The 15,869-nt window shown below is 31.1% G+C and overlaps 1 protein-coding gene and 1 long non-coding RNA gene across 3 annotated transcripts; one reads left to right on the forward strand and one right to left on the reverse strand.

Moving 5' to 3' along the window:
* Window positions 1-1,029: 1,029 nt before the first annotated feature.
* On the reverse strand, window positions 1,030-6,883 carry LOC122307337 (cellulose synthase-like protein H1). Of its 2 annotated transcripts, none has more exons than XM_043120164.1 (9): window positions 6,424-6,883; window positions 5,804-6,134; window positions 5,556-5,684; window positions 4,236-4,352; window positions 3,728-3,940; window positions 3,521-3,635; window positions 3,255-3,436; window positions 2,113-2,463; window positions 1,030-1,768 (listed from the first exon to the last, which is right to left on the reverse strand). In XM_043120164.1, exons 1-9 carry the CDS (start codon window positions 6,684-6,686, stop codon window positions 1,211-1,213), a joined length of 2,259 nt encoding a protein of 752 aa, XP_042976098.1. In that variant the 5' UTR covers window positions 6,687-6,883; the 3' UTR covers window positions 1,030-1,210. The 2 variants fall into 2 exon arrangements, with proteins under 2 accessions (XP_042976098.1, XP_042976100.1); XM_043120166.1 differs by having other exon boundaries at window positions 1,303-1,473; window positions 6,424-6,881.
* A 5,166-nt stretch (window positions 6,884-12,049) lies between these two features.
* On the forward strand, window positions 12,050-14,504 carry LOC122307069. Its single transcript, XR_006241630.1, has 2 exons — window positions 12,050-13,243; window positions 14,276-14,504. It is a non-coding gene; the product is annotated as an uncharacterized LOC122307069 (long non-coding RNA).
* The last annotated feature ends 1,365 nt before the right edge of the window (window positions 14,505-15,869 follow it).

Below are 15,869 nucleotides of genomic sequence, written 5' to 3' on the forward strand. Positions count from 1 at the left end.
TAATTATTAAATATTGTTTCCAATCAACAATAGTGTTTTTATTATGAGTTTGATCGATTGAATGGTTTATTATTAGAAACTTTGATTATTTATATATATATATATATCTTGATCCATTGTATTTTTCGGATACATTGGATGCTTGAAGAATATCTGTGATATTTAAATAAATTTGTGAATATTTTAATCATCAATTGTTTATACTTAATCTTTAGTGATAATTTTATTAGCCTTAAATACTAAATCTTCCAATTAAACGGAATAATTATTCTAGTTTATTTTAAGTAAATCGACTGGAAACAATATTTTAAATTAATAGATGGATCATTGAAACCAAAGTCGTTCTTCACATCTCTTTATTTTATTATTTTAGTTGTATTATGCTACTTTCAAAATTTCCACCTCAGTAATTTTATCTTCTATTCATTATACATACCATCACTTTTATTTTCTCTTTATAAATATCTTCCACCATTGTATGAGTTTGATTTTAAGCATAATTTCTTTGATGAGACGAATTAGAAATTTTATTTTTAATTATCACGCGATATCTTCCTATACATGGTATAGCCTTTGTACTGCTCGTTTTGGAACGAGTTAAGTTTTTGGTACTATTGCCTGTAAATACCTTAGACAGTCATCAATCTAAGGTAATTTCTGTGGAAAATTACAATCCTTCCCCTTGGGATACCTTAGATAGTCATCAATCTCCCGACAATTATTCAACACGTACCATGTACCACCGAACTTTTCTTAACTCCCCACCAATTAAGTCATATCCCGTTTGTGCATCCAAGGGTCGTAAATTTTGAGAAAACATAAATAACTCACGAGGGAGAGGAGCAGCAAGATTAGCATTTCACTCCTCACAATTAAATCATGTCTCAACACCATGAAGATATAGAGAACAAAATGTCAACCATATTTCCTCTCTAATGAGTCCCCATATTTTAAATTAAGTGTTCATCATCCCGTGACTCCTGACTTCATGTTTTTTATTACAAGTGTTTTCCCTACTTAGGCTTCGGGTTGAACTGCAGGCAACTAAGAATATTTCATATTATTTCAATAGTTTCATACTACAAGCATATGCTAGAGACATTGTCTGACTTACTTTATATGGAAATCAATTCCAACACATATTGCAAGGTGTGATCTGACCCAAAAGAAATTTATGAGAAAATAATATTAGAACTAGACAACAAAAGTTTCAACCGGTTATTGCAATCCTTCTACACCAATAAAGAAAAATCAATGCCAAAGTGGTTGACTTGTATATGGTGGCTTTGGGAATTCCATGTCTTCCTTTTCTGAACAAACCCTTAAAAAATGGCCAAAAGCATAGCACCAACCACAAACTACAGAAAGTCTCCCCTAGCCCTGATCCATGCATAGCATCATCAACTGGTGGATGTTGCAACTTTAACAAGCTCACTACCAATGTAGTCAAGTGAACAAGCAAAATGGTTGTCCCTGGCACAAAAATGGGTGACTCATTGAAGGTAAACCTTCCAGCATCATCATCATCACCACCATCACTAGATTGTTCTTTCTGTGTAACCTCAAATACTGTCTCAGATAATCCAAAGAGCTTGAGCATAACACTAAAAAATCCAAATAACCATGCAGTCATTGTGTTTACTCTTGCCATTCTCTGGTTATTCCACCATGCTTGAACAGACTGGCCAGTTCTCAAGTACTCGGATAATGTGTATATGTTGTATGTGAGAATGAGAGCAACTGGTACATATAGGGCTGGTTCTTGGACCTATATATATATATATATATATGTGTGTGTGTGTGTGTGTATGTGTACAAACATTAATTACGAGCGTACACTTAAAAGAAACGTATATATTTGTAGAAACTAGATTTTGAATATCTTATTGTACTGATGAGTGCTTCACCATGCAAATCCTAATTACTATCTTTTCTAGAAGGACAAAAACTAAGTTATGAGATCAATAAAATTCGTATAAGTTAAAAATAATGTCATACAATGTTTATATTCTAGTTGAATATTGTATGGTGTAGGGTTGCATAGTGACTTTTTAAACATTTGAATGTGCATGTAACAGTTAAAATTGGAGGGTTCTAACATATAAATCATACCTTGGGCAAGAAATAGGAGTCGGCAATAATACAATAGGCTGGAAGGGCCGCATAACATAGCTCGAAGATTGGGCGTAGGCCCCATGTGAGGAGCCATACATAGGCCAAGCACTGCCTCCATTGTAGCTTTGCAAAGAGAAAGGCAAATATGGGACAATCTTTGCTTAATAGAATTTCAAGCAAACCGGTAGCCCACCTCTTTTGTTGGGTCATTGCAGCAGGGCCGCCTGAGGGAGCGCAACCTAGAAAGGCAGGTGGGTTTGGCCTACAATTGACTGACCTCCAACCCCTTTTATGAATCCTTAGTCCGGTTTGTACATCCTCTGTTGTTGATCCATAGATCCAACCTAACTGAAATGGACAATCACAAAGATGAACAAAGTGGACAAAAGCTAGGATTGAGATACATACCTTCCACATTAGTGAGCATAAAAGAGTATAAGACTTGGCTTAGTTTCACAAACTATCTCATCTCATCTCAAAATCCAAACACCATTCAAATACAAATAATTTTCAATTTTAGATTTTCAACTTTTTTATTTAATTATTAACTAATCATTACAATTTTTTCAAAATACCAAAGAAAACACAAAAATTATTCAACTTTTTCAAATCTCAAAATAAAAATAATATTAAAAAACTATATTCTAACCCTTTTGTAACATTATAATTTTTTTTATTCAACTTTTTCTATCCTTTTCTAAAATCCCATAAAATCTCAACTCAAATTATTTAACTACTATTCACTCATTATGTCAATACTATTAATAGAGTTTTCATTTTATCCCATCTCATTTGTTTAACTAAGTGTTTTGAGTTTTCTAATCATAATGGATATCACAGGAAGTGGTGAATTTATATATTCAATCGTAAGTAGCAGAATTATTATTGGATATGTAGTATATATTATGATATATATATACAAGGAGGATAGTCTTCATTAATCTTATAGTTAGTGATCTCTTGTTGCCAATGTACACACATTATTTTAGCACATACATATACAATAATCTAACAATAATATTGGATTAATTACTATTGAATTGCTAGCTTCAAGTTTTCAAGCTTAAAGTGGATCCACCAAAATTAAGTTAAAATAAACTTTTCATTTGGAACCATTTTATGTTTTGCTGCTCACTGACCTTTGTACCCCAACTAGTGCCGCATTCATACCCACAACCGGCTACTTTGTATGCTGCCTCAATACAGCTCTGGAGATCGTGATTTGGTTTAGTACCTGTCTTTCCTTCCAAAGCATCAATAGCTGATTTGGTCAACTCCTTTGAATTCCCAATCTTTGAAAATATATCCTCAACCAATTTTCCTATGAAAATGAGAAATTAAAAACAATTTTCATACAAAAAGGCATTAAAAACCTCAGTAGATTACAAAGACTCATCTCAATTACCATTAACTGAAACCACGCTATCTGGGGATAAACCATAGATAATTCTCCTTTTGTGGAAACAGCCTGTTCCCCCATAAAATTGTCCTTGAAGTCCTGCTATTCCACATCCCATGTACTACATATGTATATATATAATCAAGCAAATGACAATGAAAAAAGATTAAAAGAAGGAATAATTAATAAGTTAAAACTTATATTTTGACTTACTTCGAATAGAACCACCATTTGATTGCCATAAGGATCATCCTTTAATCCATCGTAGAATACTTGAGGGAATTGAACAAATGCAATTTCTGCTTCACTCTTGGAATCCAATAACACGCACATTGCATGAAGAATGACTTTTGGATTGTTCACAAACATATCGCAGTCTACGTTGAGCATGTAGGGAGCATTCGTCATCAATGCAGAGACTCTCGTCTATATATATATATATATTTGATAGAAACAATTGAAACATTATGTCATGTAAGAATTATGAGTTCCATATATATAATATGAATTCATGTGAACTTTTCCTAATTTTAATAAATAGATAACAAAAATTTTATGTGTAGTTACTTTTACATGTATAATCTTTTGTACACTCAACTTATGTGATTTGTTATGCATTAAAAATAATTATGTAGCCAATTACATAAGTGAAGTACGCAAATAGTATACAAAAATAACTGTATGTAGCATTGATAAATAAACATGAAAATGATCATCATACCAAAGCATTCATGGCACCCGCTTTGTAATGATGTGGATGCTTATGCCGCTTCTCCCTAGATATATAGACCAAAAGGGGCAACCCATGATCTGGGAGACCTTTGTTCTCCCACATAACCTGCAATCAAGATTATCTATTAATCAACTTTTTCAACTTTTAAAATAATAATAATATTAAAAAAAATAATATTATAACAATATTCTATTCAATTTTAAACTTTCATGTCAAATAATCTCATCTCATTTTACCACTCATTTAGGAGGCCATCATGGATTAAATATGGATAATGATAGACTTACAACTTTTTACCACTCATTTATTATTCTATTATGTATTTGAAATTTTTATTTTTTTTATTATTTTCTTTTAGGTATTTTTTAAAATCCTTATTCATTAAGATAAAAATAAAAACAAATATACAATATTACTAATAGTCACTTACTTAACTATTAAGTTATTAACCAAAACATAATAATAAAAAAATTAAAGGAGTAATAAGTAAGTGATAGGAAATAGTAAGCCTATCATTATCTATTAAATATATATAGGAAAATGTTATTAATAATATTGCATGGCTCCTTAGTTTTTATTTCTGATTTTGGCTCCTTAGTTTTTATTTCTGATTTTGAACGTTCATAATTTATTTCTTATTTTTTTATTAGTTAAAGAAGATGACTACTAGTAAATTTGTGTATTTTTTCATTAAAAAAATATTTAAAGATATTTAAAAATATTTTAGAAAAAGAAAAATAAATATAATTGCATTAGTAGTAACTTTGAAAAGGCAAAATGATGGAACCGAATAGCAGCATCATACCCAGACAATGGTAGGGGGCCGCCCAACATGTATAGCTAGAAATGTCTCCTAACACATTTTCAATTTTTTTCCTTTTTCTATCACATTTTTTTAAATATATTTAAATATTTTAAAAAATAAATATACACATTCCCTAATAGTTATTTTTGTAACCTTTAAGAAAAAAAAAATTAAAACACACTTACGGTCAAATTGAGAGGGCAAAATCAAGGGACAAAGCATTTTTCTAAATATAATAACCAACACATACGGTAATTAGTTCGTGGAATTATATTAATATAAGAGAAATGATATTTGCAGTCATAGTTGTGCAAGCGACATGCAGTCGCTTTGAAAAAAATGAATTAATATGAGACCACATGAAAAAAAACTAATTTTTTAATCGTGGATCCTACTTTTTTTCAAAGCGATTACGTGATGTTTACAATTCCATACAGTTATGTAGCATTACTATTAATATAAATAGGTATATGTTCAAGTCAAAGGGAAAGTGAGTTAATTACCTTGATAATAGTTGGATGGTTTTTGCGTTCTACACTATAGAATTCTGCAAAATCCCCCGTAAAATCACAAGGTGGCACAGATTTTTGGACCGCAACGTTAATTTTGTGGCAAAGCTGCTCATACTCGTCCTACATGAGATAAAGACAAAAAGCAGCTAGCTTGGCTCTTTAAGTGATACCAAATTAATTAGTAAATACTTATAAAAATTAATCTAAATCCGGCAGGTATGAATATTAATTATTATTACCTTCATCCTTTTCCATTCATGTTGGAACTCCTTTGTGCCATCACTGAGCGTTATAACGTGATCATTGGAAAAGTATCTAAAAGGAGCTCTAACTTGGATATCATACTTTTTACAAAATGGTACCCAGAGTTGGGCAAAGTTTGAAGCTTCGACAAGGGAATAGTAGGTAAGAGGAGAACAGCCATCATCCGAGACATAGCAAGCAAGCTTGTGGGCTGGGTAATCTACTGCCAACAAAGAGAGCACTGTGTTTACAGTGATGATAGGAGGTTCTAGCAGAGGGTCTGCAGTTGTCACAAACATGTCCACTGAGGGAAGTTCAACAGGTTCCCTATCAAGAAGAGTATTATGGTCATGATCAAAGTTATATTCAATAAAATGAGGCATAAACAAGAATAATCATTACAATATGCAATTAGAAATTAAATAAGTGAATTTTTTATGATAAAATATCATTCACTCTTATTATTTGTTAATATCCGAGGCAAACTTAAGATTTGTCCATACACTGATGTTTTGTATATATATTCCAACAATTTATGCAGCAAAAACATCATGCACAGCAGATAGAAAGGTATATAACAATCGCAAGGAGTCGTGTATATGTAGATGTTAGTTACCATGCGGCTTGCAAGAGATGGTCCGGGTGCGTTTTGAATATCACAGGATTCCACTTGATGTTGAGGACTAGAACCCAAGTGAAAGTGAACCATGATTCGCATAGGAAGGCAAGGAGCCAAGTGGTTCCATGGTTTTTGAGGTGGAGAAGACGATAAGTAAGGAGAGAAAGGAGAAGGAAAAAGATAATGATATCCGAGGTCCTTTGCAAAGCGTTTTTACGTGGTATTTTTTCATATAAAGGGAGAGAGATGGTGCTCGCCATTGGATCAGTAAATAGCAATGCCACTTTTAGTGGGGGGATCGATGCCTTTTTGTTTTCAAGGTACTGTTCAAACCTCCATGACCGTGTTAAGTAATTTATAGAGGCCTGGCTAGCTAGCTAGTTGATCACGCATACCTTCATGTTGCATGCCTTCATGGCCGTTTGTTGCTTTTGTGGCTAAGAAGTGGGTACATATCTTCTTGTGTGTCGCAGAGCCCGTTTCCATCGTTATTTACATCGATACAGGTGACGGAACATTATTGTACTGTACTGCAGAACAGCCGTGTCGTCGTCGTCTTCTTCTTTCGTCGTGTTCTTCTTCCTCTTATAATTGTTATTTTATTTTTTATTTTGTTTGTTTAAGCTTCACCAGTGACTGTTAAAAATTCCTCATTAAATGTATTTGGTAATGGAGAATTCAATTAATTTTCACTTAAATAGAAAAGAGCTAGCTATTCGATCCATTACAATAAATGGATAAGAATGAGTTAGCTATATTTACCTAGAGTTATGCAATCAAATTTTACTCATCATTTGATTAATAGATAAAATATAGAATTAAGTTTTGATCTCAAGATTTTTATTTTAACTAGGTGAAAGCAACGTGCAATGCACGTTTGCTTAGTTTATATATAATTTTTTTGGTTAAGAATTATTTTTTTATTACTAAAGATGTAATATTTTTGGTTAATTAAATAAGTAATGATGTAATGTTTATATAATTGATAAATAATGAAACATTGTGATATATTAAAAAAGAAGAGCATTAATAGAATCTATAACATGATCCTATAAATAAACATCACTCATAGTTTTATAAAAGATATTTGAGATTATTTTGATTCTAACATGACGATCCAGCAGTTTCTTCATCTTCCACCGCTTCAATAGAAATGACATTAAATTGCCTATATTTTTTCTCCTTCAGTTTCTCTGGATCTGCATAGACTTGAATCTTCCAAATCTTTTTTGATAATTTCTCCGCAATGCATTTAACATACGGTCGATTTTCCTACAAAATAAATTTTGAATAGCTTTACATAATTAATTAAAAAAACCAATTTTTTTTAATTAATTCATTATAACAAAACTCAACTTTTGAAGGAAAATTAAAGAGATACCTCTCCAGCACGTTCCATAGAAATACAACTGGAGATAAGAAGGACGACGATTTGAAGGAACCAAATCGTTGATATAGTGATAGATCTGTCCTTGAGTTCTGAAAGTATAGATTCCTCTATTTCTCCTGCAAAGATCTTTATCAAACTTCACTCCAAAGGATGTAAAAGCGAACTTGTTATTATAAGTTCGAATGTATGTCCTAAAATGTGTAGATTCATCTGTGTTGGAGGTAAATAATGCATAAAGCTGATCAGGAACATCATTTGTGGCTAAAGAAATTGTTCCATCAGCACAGCAAAAGCCAGTTGTTTCATGGTGGAATCGCTTTGCTTTACAATGTATGCAGCTGGGGACTAATGGCAGAGAATATGCTTCAAATGGCACTACCTTCAACAATTGTCTAAATCCGACAAAACCATGATGCGACTGACCTATTTGGTTAAAAAATGAAAATAAGGCAACAGACACAAGCTCGTAATATTATTTAAATTATTTGAGTAAGGACATTACTGGTACAGTAGCAAGATTCGATGACTGAATTAAAAGAACCAACTGATTTTATATTTGTTTCTTACCCCTACAAGGTGTCAGCATATTTGTATCGTAGCTCGACTCCTCTTGAACAACATGTGGATCCTATTTGTATAATATATATCAAAATCTCAGAGGAAAAGAATAGAATGATGGTTGAATAAGAAATATCGAAAAATGATTAGAGGAGAACCTGCTGGATAAAGAGTTGATTAGAAGATTCGGAGACATTGTTTATGGATGAATTTGTCTCTGAATTAATGACACAGACTTCAACATCAGGAATAACACATACTTCACGAGACGAATCCTCTTCAACGATATCAATATGAACATCAGAATTTCGCTTTCTCTTTGATACTCTTTGAACAAGACTAAAGTCTTGAATGTTGTCTATATATTGGATATCATTGTTTGAATATCGAGCAATCGACGTAGTCGTTTGATCACCAATAGATGTATCGAAATCATTTATACGAATCGAGTTCCTTTTGGATGCTTTTTGTTTAGCATATCTTTCTCTTTGTTTTCTACGGATCTCTTCCTTTTTCTCTTCTGGTAAATCTCTATACAAGATTCTTTTTGAAGGTTCTTTTCCATGATCTTCAAAAAATAGTTTACAAACTTAAATTTTTCATAAATTTATATTTTTGTTTGTAAATTTTTTAAAAAAAAATTATTTACAGAATCTTACCACTTCTCATTATGTTAATGAAGGAAGTGATTGTTTCAACCGTTGGATATTGTTCTACACAAACAAGATGAAAGAAATAAATAACAATTATTTCCTACACTCAATTAAATAAATAATCAAATGATAAAATATTTTGAAATTTGAATCTAACAAAAGCATATTTCAATATCACATACAAAAAATATTTTAGAAGCTATTTGTCAAACTCAATTCCCTATTCTAAGTAATTATCAACTATTTCTCTACTAATTATTTTAAAATATTTCTCTACTGGTTTTTTTTTTGATGTTATGAATTTTTAGTTTTTTATCGTTAATTTTTAGAGAAAAAGGGATGATTTGAGTCTTGAGAAAATAAATCAATTAATGGGGCATATGATTTGAATCAATTATTTTTTTATTATACCTAGATCATTTAAATTTACACAATTTTTAAATTTTTAATTACTATCTTTTCAAATTTTGTATCTTTCAATTTATATAAATTAAGTGTTTGGATTTATATATTAGTGTGTCATCAATGGATATATATGAACTTAGCTAAATAATAATAATAATAATAATAATAATAATAACAATAATAATAAAGCTAGATGTGCATCAATCATTCAGTAGATATTAATGAAGGAAATGATTGTTTCAACTGTTATATACAGTTCTACATAAGCAGCATGAACGAAATAAATAACAATTATTTCCTACACTCAATTAAATAAATAATCAAATGATAAAATACAATGAAATTGAAATCTAACAAAAGCATATTCTAATATCACATACAAAAAATGTTTAATAATAATCACACAATATTTTCACAATATTTAACTATATCTAACATTAATTTAATATTATTATTAGTTCAAATTAATTTATTCGTTGTTTGAAGTTTATTTTTATTTATTCTTGTATTTCCCAATTGGGATCATGCATCTTTGGGGTAGTTTGGGTCAATTCGGTATAGATTTTGTCAAAAAATTTCTAGTAAGAACCAATTAAAAATTATATAATAAAAGCTTATACCTATCATTTTTATACTATTCACCATACATCATTTTTATTATTTTTTTTCTTATCAAATATATAATATATGGATAAAAAGTAGAATATATTAATTAATTTAGAAAGAATAAAATTAAAAAAATAATATGACTTTTTCTTCTTACAAGAGGCCCCCCTAATATTAAAAGTTAATCCTAACAAAGGCACATAAAAAAAATACCCACTTAGTATACTCACTCATATATTTTTATTTTTATTTTTATGTTTTATTTTTTTTATCAATCGTTAAGTTGTGTGGTACTTGTAGTGTGAAAAGATAACATAAGCGCTATCTTTAAAAGTATTCCCCCCAACAAGCACGCACACCACGATATATAATGAAAAGAAAGAGATCAGAGCTAGCTAGCTATAGCTCCTAGATAAATTAAAGAAAGAAAGAACGAAAGAAAGAAAAGGAGTTGCCAACCAAAAAAGCAAGCAAGTAAATGTACACGTATGGATTCCATCCTCGATCCCATCATCTTGATCTATTTTTCTCTCCTATCTCTTCTATTATTGCATTTATTGCTTGCTTTCATCATCTTACACAGTTCTCCACACCTTTCAAAGTTAGCTAGCTAGCTATGCTTTAACCACCTCAAAAGAAAACAAAAAGCTAACAAACAACTCCTTGTCTAATTTTCTCCTTGTATAATTCTAATTTCCCTTCCTCTCTCTCCCCACCTCTCTTTCGATCTCTCTCTCTCAAACAGCTTTATCTTCCGTTTAGATCTCTTTCTTTCTCTCTACATTTCAATGATCTCGATGACAGACTCTATTTCTTTCTCTAAACCCATTTCAGCCCTCTTTTTTTCATTTTGAGAAGGAGCTAAGAAGCAAGTCATAAACCTTAACTTATTTTACACCTATTTCTTTCTCTCCCGCTTAGAAGCTCTCTGTTTTTTTTTTTTTTTTCAAACAACATCAGATCTATATGTGTTCATTTAGATCTTTTAGTTTTCATTTTATTTTTTAGATCCTAGAGCTTCTTATGTTAAACATGGGTTTGCATGTTTTGAGGTTTGTCTTTGGGGTTTTTTTTTCACATTTTTTGTTCGATGGACTGGATGTTTTTTGATTCTCATTTCATTTTTTTTAAAATAGATGATTTTTTTTAGTCTTTTGATGGTTTTTTTTTTTTTTTTTCCGTGAAGCCCTTCGTTAACTTTAACTGAATTTTTTTTTTAAATCCATTTTTTTTTTCTGTATAGATCAGTTTCCATGTTTTTATTCTCTATTTTTACTAACATCCATCAGAAAGTCAGAAAATTGATGCCCATGATTTTGAGCAACAGCACTTGGTTCCCCACCCCTCACCAAATAAAGAGCTAAATCTTGCAACCATATTAATGATAGGATATTGTCCAATTAAAAAGGGAGTGGGAAGTGATGGAACAATTCATCGATCACGCCGTGTCCGAGTCTATCTAACATCAATATCTTTAAAAGTATTCCCCCAACAAGCACGCACACCACGATATATAATGAAAAGAAAGAGATCAGAGCTAGCTAGCTATAGCTCCTAGATAAATTAAAGAAAGAAAGAACGAAAGAAAGAAAAGGAGTTGCCAACCAAAAAAGCAAGCAAGTAAATGTACACGTATGGATTCCATCCTCGATCCCATCATCTTGATCTATTTATCTCTCCTATCTCTTCTATTATTGCTTTTATTGCTTGCTTTCATCATCTTACACAGTTCTCCGCACCCTGCAAAGTTAGCTAGCTAGCTATACTTTAACCACCTCAAAAGAAAACAAAAAGCTAACAAACAACTCCTTGTCTAATTCTCTCCTTTCCCTTCCTCTCTCTCCCCACCTCTCTTTCGATCTCTCTCTCTCTCTCAAAGAGCTTCGTCTTCCGTCTAGATCTCTTTCTTTCTCTCTATATTTCAATGATCTCGATGGCAGACTCTATTTCTTTCTCTAAATCCATTTTCAGCCCTCTTTTTTTCATTTTGAGAAAGAGCTAAGAAGCAAGTCATAAACCTTAACTTATTTTACACCTCTTTCTTTCTCTCCCGCTTAGAAGCTCCCTGTTTTTTTTTTTTTTTTGCAAACAACATCAGATCTATATGTGTTCATTTAGATCTTTTAGTTTTCATTTTATTTTTTAGATCCTAGAGCTTCTTATGTTAAACATGGGTTTGCATGTTTTGAGTTTTGTCTTCGGGTTTTTTTTTTTCACATTTTTTGTTCGATCGACTGGATGTTTTTTGGTTCTCATTTCATTTTTTTTAAAATAGATGATTTTTTTTGGTCGTTTGATGGTTTTTTTTTTTTTTTTTTTCCGTGAAGCCCTTCGTTAACTTTAACTGATTTTTTTTTTTAAATCCATGTTTTTTTTTCTGTATAGATCAGTTTCCATGTTTTTATTCTCTATTTTTACTAACATCCATCAGAAAGTTATGATCTTTTTATTTGTAAATTGGATTCTCTTCTCTAAACCCATTTTCAGCCCTCTTTTTTTCATTTTGAGAAGGAGCTAAGAAGCAAGTCATAAACCTTAACTTATTTTACACCTCTTTCTTTCTCTCCCGCTTAGAAGCTGTCTGTTTTTTTTTTTTTTTTTTTTGCAAACAACATCAGATCTATATGTGTTCATTTAGATCTTTTAGTTTTCATTTTATTTTTTAGATCCTATAGCTTCTTATGTTAAACATGGGTTTGCATGTTTTAAGTTTTGTCTTCGGGTTTTTTTTTTTCACATTTTTTGTTCGATCGACTGGATGTTTTTTGGTTCTCATTTCATTTTTTTTTAAAATAGATGAATTTTTTTGGTCGTTTGATGGTTTTTTTTTTTTTTTTCCGTGAAGCCCTTCGTTAACTTTAACTGATTTTTTTTTTAAATCCATGTTTTTTTTTTTTTTTCTGTATAGATCAGTTTCCATGTTTTTATTCTCTATTTTTACTAACATCCATCAGAAAGTTATGATCTTTTTGTTTGTAAATTGGATTCTCTTACGGGGTTTCAGATCTATGATTCAATGGTCTTCTTCCCTGAAATTTTTCCTCTCTTCAGTGGTGTAGTACGTTTAAATGTGTTAATAGATTTGTGATTTTGTTTGTTTGTTTGTGTTTGGATTTGTGTAGGTGAGGATTCAATTGGGTTAGGGATCAGCAGCCCAAGGGCGAGGACCATGCTTGAGGAGGAGGGCTTTGGTGCCTTTTACAAGGTTTGGATCTATAAACCCATAAAAATCTATACTTTCTACTTGCAGGGAAAAAAATATATTAAATTTGCCATTATTTGAGTTGTTGATGTAGTTTTATAAAGACGCATGCTTTTTTTTCTACATCTGGTTCTGTACAATATTGGATTCAAATTGTGCCAGATGCATCTATTCCATTCAATCAAGCTTGTGTAGTAATGTACAGTTTTGTTACCTTCCTGTTGCCAAGCAATTGATGTTTTACTGGTCTGCCCATTGGAATTGATGTTTTAGTGGTCAGTTTCATTACATCATAAAACTTAGAGATTATTAAAAGGCAGTGATCTAGTAGCATAAAACTTACAGATTGATGTAATGCATAGATAGATTATATATAATATAAACACAGAAAAGGCAGTAAAACTGACCTTCTCAATGTACTTTCAAACCTTTGCACAACTGCACTATTTCACCGCACCTGACTTGATAGAGAGAGTGAGCGTGGATAAGTTTTCTGAACTCAGTTTTGTGATAGGATTTTTAATAAGTTTTATGAATTCCATGATTTCATGGTATCGGTTAGTTCATTTCTTAGAAATATGAAAAAACATATGTAATGCATGGATAAACTTCTATTATAAACACACAAAAGAAAGTTACTCACTTTTCAATCTCCCTTCAAACCAAGGAAACCGTAGCACCAATGCACTGAAAGCAATAGAAGGGATCAGTCACTTTTCAAATGTTAGCACCATTGCACTGAAAGTAATAGAAGGGTTTTTTAAACCCCTTTCAATGGCTGTTGGGTTCCTACGAAATTTCTATTGGTATTCAAACTTTGAATATGACTGCTGCACTATTTGCCCATTCAGCTGCCTCATTAAGTGATTGAAATTTACTAATTTCTCCCTGCCTACACACATGGACATAAAATATAACTTATTACAAATTATAAGTTATACTGTATATTATAAAAACTTAATTATAAATTTCTATTACATTTGATTAAAATGTGCCTCCACAGATTTTTAACTTATATTTTCTCTCTGGTTGCAGCTTCCATTCCAAAGCAATAGCTGGCACACGTACAGAAGGGGAAAACTCGTGTGCAGAAGGGAAAAAATAAGAAGAAATGAGACTCTAGTTTTTCAAAATTGTAACTTATTATAATGTTTTGTCATTATAATTTATAGGAAAAGACAATAGTATCCCTACCTAATTAATTTGGCACTATTTTTCTTCAAAAAATTCAGTTATTATATTAATGGAATTTAAATAGACAACACATTTGGTACTAACGGAAATAATTATAATTTGGCACTGTTTTCCTTCAAGATTCTAAATTACTATATAATGGATTTGAAACGGACAACATAAATGGCCATAAAAATGGTGGCTTAACTGCTATTTAACGGGAGCAACAAAACTAACGGGAAAATAAGATTTTCCGTCTAAAACAACAAATTCCGTTTTATACACATTTTATATATATTGAAGATATCTTATTAAATCACTATTTATAATTAAAATTTAAATTAATGAAATTTTATTATTTATATCGAAAACAACTGACAATCGCCAAGGAACAAAAAAAAAAAAAAAAAAGGACTTCGCTTTCATTCTTGGATGTCTTCTAGATGGAATTGCGGATAAATTTTAGCTGACGGCAGGCCTTTTTGGTCTTGTATTGCCTCTCTTTTGTCGTTTTATAATAATTTATTTCCTGCAATCAGAGAACTCAAAGGATCACTTTCCGATATGTTCGTTCAAGAATCTGGTTTTTTTTTTTTTTTTTTTAAATAGGGCTGAAAGCCTAAAATTCAGTGGAAATCAGTTTTTAAAAACCGGAATCCAAGTTCTGATTTATACCTGATTTTTTTTTTTTAATTTAATCTAACCGTACATGTTTTATATATATATATATTGAAAGGGGACGTGGCAGTGTGCCACATCAACTTGTAATAATCAACCTGAAACATTACAATATTTAATCATGCAACAAAACATCACAGATTACATAAGGTCCCTCAAACTAGGCCAACTCAAAATGCATGAATGAGCTCTGCATCGCAGTAGTAGTAGTCCTGACCCCATTCCTCTCTCTCCTGCCGCCTCCATAATTCCATTAATAGGGAAGAGCGTATCTGAGTCGTATCGTTTGGTCAACTTCGCACCCCAAAAGAGTTAATATAGGATAAATCCAAATTTTGGTGGTCACCACTTGCCTATCCATAGCTATCACTCTTATCTATATATTGAAATGATGGGAGTGGTAAGGAAAATTATATCCTACAATAAATTTATTAATTATTCTATTTACAAACGAGTGGATATAATATGTTATTTACACTATTTATATAATAAGATTTAATTTTTAAAATTTTTCTTTTAAATCAGATTATATTGTGTAAATAGTTAATGTGATCACACTGACTTATATACATACAAATAGAATTTTTTAAATCTTTTTGTAGGTTTGATTATTGACTATTGACATGAAAATTTATCACATCATACTCTTTCAATAATTGTCAAAAAATTCTTTTTTATCGTTTTCAATGGCCATTGAACATTGTTATCCTTTGCGTGTGTGAGGATTAGCAATTTTTTGAACCTGATTTTGCCTGTGGCCGTGGGTTAGGAATTCATT

This window comes from Carya illinoinensis, chromosome 4 (assembly GCF_018687715.1).
Source record: "Carya illinoinensis cultivar Pawnee chromosome 4, C.illinoinensisPawnee_v1, whole genome shotgun sequence".
NCBI classification, from domain to species: Eukaryota; Viridiplantae; Streptophyta; class Magnoliopsida; order Fagales; family Juglandaceae; genus Carya; species Carya illinoinensis.

Coding starts and splice junctions, on each gene's coding strand:
- LOC122307337 (XM_043120164.1), bottom strand. CDS start 6,686: ATGGCGAGCACCATCTCTCTCCCTTTATATGAAAAAATACCACGTAAA. Junction 4,353..5,555: donor ACCATCCAACTATTATCAAG/GTAATTAACTCA, acceptor TCTTGATTGCAG/GTTATGTGGGAGAACAAAGG. Junction 3,941..4,235: donor CGGGTGCCATGAATGCTTTG/GTATGATGATCA, acceptor ATATATATATAG/ACGAGAGTCTCTGCATTGAT.